The 9,547-nt window shown below is 49.4% G+C and overlaps 1 protein-coding gene across 1 annotated transcript; it reads left to right on the top strand.

Moving 5' to 3' along the window:
- The first annotated feature begins 7,505 nt into the window (after window positions 1–7,505).
- On the top strand, window positions 7,506–8,870 carry LOC124676385 (protein FLOURY 1-like). The gene has a single exon (XM_047212457.1). The coding sequence runs from the start codon at window positions 7,710–7,712 to the stop codon at window positions 8,580–8,582; it is 873 nt and encodes a 290-aa protein (XP_047068413.1). The 5' UTR covers window positions 7,506–7,709; the 3' UTR covers window positions 8,583–8,870.
- Window positions 8,871–9,547: the final 677 nt, after the last annotated feature.

Genomic DNA, 9,547 nt, shown 5'->3' with positions numbered 1-9,547 from the left:
AAATTGTTTCTAGTGAAGTATTTGAGTGGGAGGACAATATAATTTGATAAGGTTTATGAACCTGAGCATAATGATCAGTGTAGCGCAGCATCGGAAATTGATTCCGGAAGCGACCACGACGATCATGGCTCCCATGACTACAAAGTGTTTTAGTCATGGAGATCGAAGTACATATTGAACCTTGTAGGTATGGTTTACTTTGTGATCAAATAAATGATTTGTGGACAAAGGATTGATTATGAACAATGATAAACCAACTACAAACAAAGAAGCTATGATGGGCCCTGACTCCGTTAAAATGGCTATACGCCATGAAATCCAAGATAGATGAGTATTTTTTGAAAGTAAATGGATCTATAAAATTGATGGACTTGGATGAAATATCCTTGAAGAAGCTTGACTTGTCGAAAAGTTGTTTACGACAAAGTTCAAATAGTTGACTACAACAAGATTAGATCTTCCGTAGCAATGCTTATAGTCTATGTGGATTATTCTAGTAATCACTACATATTTCTTTTATGAGATATGTTAGTAGGATGGCAAAATACATTACTTATCAGAAGTGTGTATTAAAGGTGTATACAAGATACAACCAAGAGTTTTGTTGGTCCGTGGAATACTAGATAAGTATACGAACTTCAATTGGATGAAGTAAGTATCACGGAGTTAGAATCTTCACCAGATGAAATAGTCAAAGAGTTTTTTGATTTCATCAGAGACGATGAAGAGGCTTGCATTTGCAAGAAATTAAGTGGGAGCGCTAAGACATATTTATAATACTTTATGTAGGTGACATATAGTTGGTTATAAATGATGTAATTATATACTTGATTAAAAGGTTTCATTGAGAAATTAATTTCAATGAAAGGATATGGATCGAAACATATCTAGTGTCAAGATCTATGAAGATAGATTGAAACACAAAATAAGTTTAAGTCAAAGTACATAGAATGGATATTGAAATAGTTCAATATAGAAATATTAAGAAAATGTTCTTGTCATGTGAAGTGTTAACAAGACTGGAGTGTATCTGATACTCAAAGAGTAAAAAACACATGAGTGATTATAGATCACGAATAATATGTACACAATCAGATATCATGTGCTATAAAGTGTTATGAGCATTTACCAGAATGATTCATATGATGATCATTGGACGACAGTAAGAATATCCTTGAGTACTTTAGAAGAACTAAGGATATATATTTTTTTTTGTATGAAGAAATGACAAACAAATCGCTCGTAAGGTGTTACACCAATATTGTTTTTGTCACATATAAAATATAATTTCAATCTCAAATTAGACTAAGTGTTGTTTAAAAGGTAGCACAATGAGCTAGAAGTTGTCTATGCTAGATTTAGAAGAGTTCTAAATATTGTGATGGATTCTACAAAAGAAGGCAGTAGTATGTCATTGTTTTGACAATGACAAAGGATTTAAGTCAAGAGGTTCTTTGAGAACTTGGTGTAGTTCCGACGTAGTCGAACTTTGAAGCTATATTGTGTGTGACAATATTAGTGACATATTTCTGATCGCGGAATTAAGGTTCCACCAGAAGACCAAACATATTTAAATGCCGACTCATTTGGAAATGAGTGATGCGTTGAGACGCAAATGAATTACAAAATACATACGTTTCGAGCGTGTCGATCCGTTGACTAAAAACCTCTCCCGTGAGCAATACATGATAAAGCACCATAAGGCCAAGGTGTTATATCTTTACAAATGTAAACTAGATTATTGACTCTAGTGCAAGTGGGAGATCGAAGGAGATATGCCCTAGAGGCAATAATAAAGTGGTTATTATTTATATCTTTATGTTTATGATAAATGTTTATATATCATGCTATAATTGTATTAACCAAAACATTAGTACATGTGTGATATGTAGACAAACAAGAAGTCCCTAGTATGCCTCTTAAACTAGCTTGTTGATTAATGGATGATTAGTTTCATAATCATGAACATTGGATGTTATTAATAACAAGGTTATATCATTATATGAATGATGTAATGGACACACCCAATTAAGCGTAGCATAAGATCTCGTCATTAAGTTATTTGCTATAAGCTTTCGATACATAGTTACCTAGTCCTTATGACCATGAGATCATGTAAATCACTTATACCGGAAAGGTACTTTGATTACACCAAACGCCACCGCGTAAATGGGTGGTTATAAAGGTGGGATTAAGTATCCGGAAAGTATGAGTTGAGGCATATGGATCAACAAGTGGGATTTGTCCATCCCGATGACCGGATAGATATACTCCGGGCCCTCTCGGTGGAATGTCGTCTAATGTCTTGCAAGCATATGAATGAGTTCATAAGAGACCACATATCACTGGTACGAGTAAAGAGTACTTGTCGGAGACGAGGTTGAACAAGGTATAGAGTGATACCAAAGATCAAACCTCTGGACAAGTAAAATATCGTGTGACAAAGGGAATTGGTATCGTATGTGAATGGTTCATTCGATCACTAAAGTCATCGTTGAATATGTGGGAGCCATTATGGATCTCCGGATCCCGCTATTGGTTATTGGTCGGAGTGAGTACTCAATCATGTCCGCATAGTTCACGAACCGTAGGGTGACACACTTAAAGTTGGATGTTGAAATGGTAGAACTTGAATATGGAATGGAGTTCGAATATTTGTTCTGAGTCCCGATGAGATCCCGACATCACGAGGAGTTCCGGAATGGTCCGGAGAATAAGATTCATATATAGGATGTCATTTTATGTGAATTAAAATGTCGCGGAAGGTTCTATGGAAGGTTCTAGAAGGTTCTAGAAAAGTCCGGAAGAAACCACCAAGGAAGGTGGAGTCCACATGGGACTCCACCTCCATGGCCGGCCAACCCTAGTGGGGAGGAGTCCCAAGTGGACTCCCCTTAGGGGCCGGCCACCCCCCCATATGGGAGGTGGAACTCCCACCTCTAGTGGGAGTCCTAGCTTGGCTAGGTTTCCCCTCCATATGGAAGGTTTTTGGTTCGGGTCTTATTCGAAGACTTGGAGACCAACTCTTGGGGTTCCACCTATATAATGAGGGCCAAGGGGAGGGGGCTGGCCACCTCAAACACCACCAAGGTGGCCGCACCCCATAGTGGCCGGCGCCCCTCTCCCCAAACCCTAGCCGCCCCGCTCCTCCACTTCCCGCACGCTTAGCGAAGCTCCGCCGGACTTCTCCACCACCACCGACACCACGCCGTCGTGCTGTCGGATTCAAGAGGAGCTACTACTTCCGCTGCCCGCTGGAACGGGGAGGTGGACGTCGTCTTCATCAACAACCGAACGTGTGACCGAGTACGGAGGTGCTGCCCGTTCGTGGCGCTGGAGGCGATCGTGATCAAGATCTTATACGCGCTTTTGCAAGCGGCAAGTGAACGTCTACCGCAGCAACAAGAGCCTCATCTTGTAGGCTTTGGAATCTCTTCAAGGGTGAGACTCGATATCCCCTTGTTGCTACCGTCTTCTAGATTGCATCTTGGCTTGGATTGCGTGTTCGCGGTAGGAATTTTTTTTGTTTTCTATGCAACGTTATCCTACAGCCATCCCAGCTCCACCTCGCTCCGCCAAATAATGAGAGGCTTTTCCTTTTCATGTAATAAACTGGCGGCTCACTCATGTGATGCCTGCCGACTAGGCAAACATGTTCGGCTTCCTTTTAGTACTTCATCCACAGTTGCATCTTTTCCTTTTCAATTACTTCATAGTGATGTATGGACGTCCCCTATACCGAGTCATTCTGGTTTTCTTTATTATCTAGTTATTCTCGATGATTTTTCTCACTTTGTCTGGACTTTTCCTCTCCGTAAGAAATCTGACGTCGCCTCAACACTCACCGCCTTTTATTCTTATGTGTCTACGCAGTTCGGTTGCCCCATCCTCGCCCTCCAAACTGACAACGGCAAGGAGTTCGACAACACCACCATCCGCACCCTCCTCTCCACCCACGGCACCATATTCCGCCTAACTTGCCCATACACCTCCCAGCAGAACGGCCGCGCCGAGCGCGTCTTACGCACCCTTAATGACTGTGTCCGTACCCTCCCCGTTCCACGCTCACATGCCCCCCGCTCCGGCCGGACGCCCTCTCCACCGCCACCCTCCTAGTCAACCTACGCCCGTGTCGCCCTCGCTGGAATTACACACCACATAACCTCCTGTTTGGCTCACCTCCCTCATACGACGGTCTCCGTATTTTCGGTTGTCGCTGTTTCCCTAGTACCGCTGCCATCACCCCTCATAAACTCGCACCTCGCTCCATTCCGTGTGTATTTCTCGGTTACCCGGCTAACACCAAAGGCTACCGTTGCTATGATCCGGTCTCTCACCGCGTCATCACGTCTCGGCACGTTTACTTTGATGAGCACTGTTTTCCCTTTGCACAGGAACAGGTGCGGACTTCTCTTCCCGCGACTGACAGTCCGCGGCGTCGCGGCCCTACCTTGGTGGAGGTCCCTGCGGTAGCGCCCCCGCGCGCTCCCTCTACTACAGCTGCGATGCCTCCCGTGACGCCCTCGAGCCCTGCCTCGGGCTCACACACGGCGCCCTCGAGCCCCGCCTCGGGCGCCACCGCCTCGCCCCAGACACCGCCCGCGTTGCCCTCGAGCACTGCCTCGGGCACCGCTGCGTCCTCGACCGCGCCGCGCTCGAGCTCCAGCTCGGGCGATGCCTCGCCTCCAGCCCCGCCTCCGCCTCCTTGAGCACTGGCGATGGGCCCCCTCACGCGCGCCCGCGCGGGGATTCGCGTCCCGAGTACGCGGTACCCCTCGGACGAGTACGTCTGCACCGCGTTGACTTCCGCGCCTTCACCAGCCCTACCGCCGCCCCTGCCCGCCTCTGCCCGGGCTGCTCTCCGCGACCCGCAGTGGTTTGCGGCCATGCATGATGAGTTCGACGCCCTGCAGCGGAACCAGACATGGACGCTTGTTCCCCGCCCCCCTCACGCCAACATCATCACCGGGAAGTGGGTCTTCAAGCACAAGTTCCATCCGGACGGTACCCTCGACCGCCACAAGGCACGGTGGGTGGTTCGCGGTTTTCGCCAGCGCGCCGGCGTTGACTTCACCGACACCTTCGCCCCGGTCGTCAAGCCCGGGACGATCCGCACCGTTCTTCAGCTCGCGGTCTCCCGCGCATGGCCCGTGCATCAGATGGACGTCTCCAACGCCTTTCTTCACGGCCATCTCGAGGAGCAGGTCTTCGCCGCGCAGCCCACCGGGTTCGTCGACCGCCGCCCACCCCGACCACGTGTGCCCGCTCTCGCGCTCGTTATACGGGCTCGCGCAGGCCCCACGCGCCCGGTACCCGCCGCATCGCAGCGTTTCTTCACCAACTCGGCTTCCGCTCCACCCGCTCTGATGCATCGCTGTTCGTGTACAACAATGGCGCCACCACCGCGTACCTGCTGCTCTACGTCGACGACATCATCTTAACGGACAGCTCCACGGACCTACTGCGCCAGCTCACCGACCGTCTTCGCGCTGAGTTCGCCCTCAAGGACTTGGGGCCTCTACACTACTTCCTCGGCATCGAGGTCGTACGTCGCACCGACGACTTCTTCCTTCATCAGCGCAAATACGCCCATGAACTCCTGGACCGCGCCGGTATGCTTAATTGCAAACCCGCGGCCACGCCTGTCGACACGAAGTCCAAGCTCTCCGCCACAGACGGTTCCTTGGCCACGGACGCATCATCTTACCGCTCCATCGTCGGTGCCCTGCGAGTACCTCACCTTGACTCGCCCCGAGCTGCGGTATGCTCGTTCGGCAGGTGTGCCTTCACATGCACGCTCCGCGGGATCCTCATTGGGCTGCGGTCAAGCGGATCCTCCGCTACATTCGTGGTACCATGGACTTCGGTCTCTCTCTCTCCACGCCTCCACCGCCACAGACATCATCGCCTACTCGGATGCCGATTGGGCAGGCTGCCCCGACACGCGTCGCTCCACGTCTGGCTACTGCGTCTACTTCGGCCCCTCGCTCATCTCCTGGTCGTCTAAGCGACAGCCCACGGTATCTCGCTCCAGCGCCGAAGCAGAGTACCGGGCTATTGCTAATGCGGTTGCCGAGGTCTCCTGGCTGCGACAACTCCTTGTTGAGCTCTCATGTCACGTCGCCAAAGCCACCGTGGTCTACTGCGACAATGTCTCCGCCGTCTACCTCTCCGCCAACCCGGTTCACCATCACCGCACCAAGCATATTGAGCTGGACATCCACTTCGTTCGGGAACAGGTGGCCCTTGGACACATTCGAGTACTTCATGTGCCCACCTCCCAACAATTTGCGGATATCATGACCAAGGGTCTTCCCACGGCATCTTTTGAGGAGTTCCGGTTCAGTCTATGCGTTCGACCAGGCGACGCTTCGACTAAGGGGGGTGTTGAGATACATATCTTGTATATCCGGATGTGTATCCTCTGTAGTTATTGTATAGCGATACATATCCTTGTATTTACTATTGGGCCCGCCTCCTTCCTTGTATAGTCGAGGACGTGGCCTATATATGTACCGCCATATGCATCCGATCAATACATCGAGCATTGCATCTCCTTCTACACCAAATGACACGTATGTTCACTCTTGTATGTTAGAGTGATGTTGCGAGGTTACTAATTATACTACTCCCTTCGATCCAAAAAAACTGTCGGGTGAACCGTTTTTAAAAAGACCCTTGCAGTTACTATTTACTTAACCCTCACTCCACTGCCTGCTAGAGTTTGCATGACATTATGTGTACATGGTCCGTTGCAGGACAAGCCATCAATGTTGATTTTTGGAAGGGTTTAATTACAACATAATTGCATTAACGGTCCAATATTTTTTAGGATCAGATATTTTATATTTGCTATCTCCCAGTCGATTGGGAGTTTCTTAAGTTTATATCATCCACATCAAAATGGTTTAGTTACACTTTTTTTTGCAAAAGAATTGCAATTACATTTCTTAAAGTGCAACCAGATCGAGTTATACTTTTCTTTGAAATGCAATTACACTTTTCGCGGGTGAAGGAGACTTACGGTGATCTCACTCAACAAAGACATAGACAACCTCATATGATCTTTTCTATATTTTTCCACTCACTGTTTGATTTCTTTTGCATGCAGTGTTTGAAAAATTGAATCTTGGCCATTGACAACTAACCATGAAACCGCGAGTCCCTAAAGCACAGCTGTAATTCAGCGTTTATCTGGGACACATCGCGCAGTATCTTCCTGTAACCACGCCTCTGGGGTATAACAACTTCAACTGAACAGAGACACGAGGGTCCTACATATTTGTGGCCCACATGTCATCCACACATTGTTAAGTTAGGAATCCCCAATCCCGGTACGAATACGATCAGTCGATCACCCATGTCCCTTCATTTTCGCCGGCCCCACACGTCACGCAAGCCACAAACCGACAATGTGGGCCCGCGTAATTCGCGAGACCCACAAGGCAGCCATACCGTCCACTACTTATCCGAAGAAATCTCCCCGACTCGACTGAACCCTACTGCCGCCGCCCACGCCGGCTGCCTAGCTATAGCTCGTGCTCCTCGACTCCTGGTCTTCCCCAATCCCCACGACCTCCCCCAAATTCTGCGAGATCTCCAAGGTTTGCTCCAGTTCCAAGCGATTCCATGGCAGCAGCGCGCGCCGACCAATAGAGGGCGCATCTTTCCGCCAAAATTCCACCCGGATTGGACAAAGGAACCTGGCCATGGGCGGCTGGAACCGCATCTCCGGTGCCCGGTTCTTGAAGCCGCTCGCCGGCGTCTCTCTCGCCTTCTTTCCCGGCGCCGGCGCTGCCTACTTCCTCGTCGGCTCCGCCATCGGGTTCTTGGCGATGCTGCACGCCTCCGAGCCCGATGTCGGCGGCCAGTGGGCCTCCGCCGCGCGCTGGATCGCCCTGTCCCGCTCCGTGAGCGCCCACCACCTGTTTGTCGCAATGCTCCTTCTGTTCCTGGCCGCCAAAGTCTGGCGCCTCGGCAAGCGCTTCGACGCGGTGGAGGGGATCGTCGGGAACGCGGGCGGCACGGCGCAAGCGCTGCGCGTCAGAGGCGTCGTCTGCACCGTGTGCGGGACGAAGACAGGGGCTCCCAAGAAAGGCAGCCTGGGCCCCGCACTGGAGCGCGTCGGCTCTACTGCTAGTGGCTGCTCCAGCAAGCCGGTGTCGAGGTCGCTGGCGTCTGAACTGGAGCTGGAGGCCGCCGAAACAGAGGAGGAGGACAATGCGAGCGAGTTGAACGGCATGGAAGAGGGCAACGTGGAGTGGCTGAGGCGGCGGCTCGCGCGGGAGAGGAGGCTGAAGGAGGCAGCGCTGGAGGAGCTGGAGAAGGAGAGGCGCGCGGCGGCCTCTGCAGCCGACGAGGCCATGGCCAAGATTGCGTGCCTGCGGAACGAGAAGGCGCTGGTGGAGCGCGAGGCGCGGCAGTTCCGGGAGATGGCTCAGCAGAAGCAGATGTATGACCGGCAGGTGATCGAGTCTCTTCAGTGGATGATCAGTAAGTTTGGCATGCAAAGCGGGGAGCCAGAGTATTCTTTTGATCGAGGCGTGGCAGAGACAAGCGAGGACGACAGAGACAAGCGTTAGTAGATCCTCTGCTTCCTGGTAGCTCAATGTAATGGCAATGTTGGCCCGAAGGTTGGGAAGTTCTTGGCAGTTCAGGTTCTTCATTTTGTATTGGCGATCAGCAGCCATATAGGGTCCCCCGGGTGCCCGAATTTTGATAGCTGGTGCTGTTTGTGAGAATACTCAAGCAGACAAAACTCTGTAGGAGAGATATGTAATATCAATCTGTAAATATATCATCCTTTGCAAGCTGCTAAGTGATACACTGGTACTAGCCTACTAAATGATTTCAGCTGTGCAAATGTTCAATGTTGTCTGCAGGACTCTTTAAGTCTATTATTCTGAACTAAATGGAAGTGCGTTTCTAGCCTTTTGGCACATGATACTGGAATGGAAAATGAGAATATATATTCCAGTTTTGGGTAAGTCCCTGCTGCGGAGTACCTTATAAGGCATTGACTAGTTGGGATCATGGTGATTTATGAGTTACAGTGCGTCATACAAAGATTAATGCTTTACACTTGCTGTACAGATCATTTGTTCGTTAACTTGATTTCTTCATTTACCGCAGCTGATGCGGTTGGAAGCAATATATGGGGATTATCGGGCTGAACTAGAAAACAAGGAGGGCTCAGCTATTTACAGGTTTATTTGATGGTTGGATCTTGTTTTCATAGTTTTTCTTTTCGTGCCATATGTCACTTAGACTTTACTCTCTCCTGTTTCTGCCATTTCCTCTATTTGTTCGGTATAGCTCTTCTACCTCCGGTTTGGTGGCTAAATAATTTACAGGTTTATTTGATGGTCGGATCTTGTTTTCGTAGTTTTTCTTTTCGTGCCATATGTCACTTAGACTTTACTCTCTCCTGTTTCCGCCATTTCCTCTATTTGTTCGGTATAGCTCTTCTACCTCCGGTTTGGTGGCTAAATAAGATTTGGTCCAGATATTCCAACACACAAGGAGATAACTGTGCAAGCTCATAAAT

The sequence above is a fragment of the Lolium rigidum genome, chromosome 7 (genome assembly GCF_022539505.1).
Source record: "Lolium rigidum isolate FL_2022 chromosome 7, APGP_CSIRO_Lrig_0.1, whole genome shotgun sequence".
Taxonomy (NCBI): Eukaryota; Viridiplantae; Streptophyta; class Magnoliopsida; order Poales; family Poaceae; genus Lolium; species Lolium rigidum.
This window is presented reverse-complemented; position numbering and strand designations above follow the sequence as displayed.

Bases quoted from the DNA above. Each gene is read 5' to 3' on its own strand.
- LOC124676385 (XM_047212457.1), top strand. From the start codon at position 7,710: ATGGGCGGCTGGAACCGCATCTCCGGTGCCCGGTTCTTGAAGCCGCTC.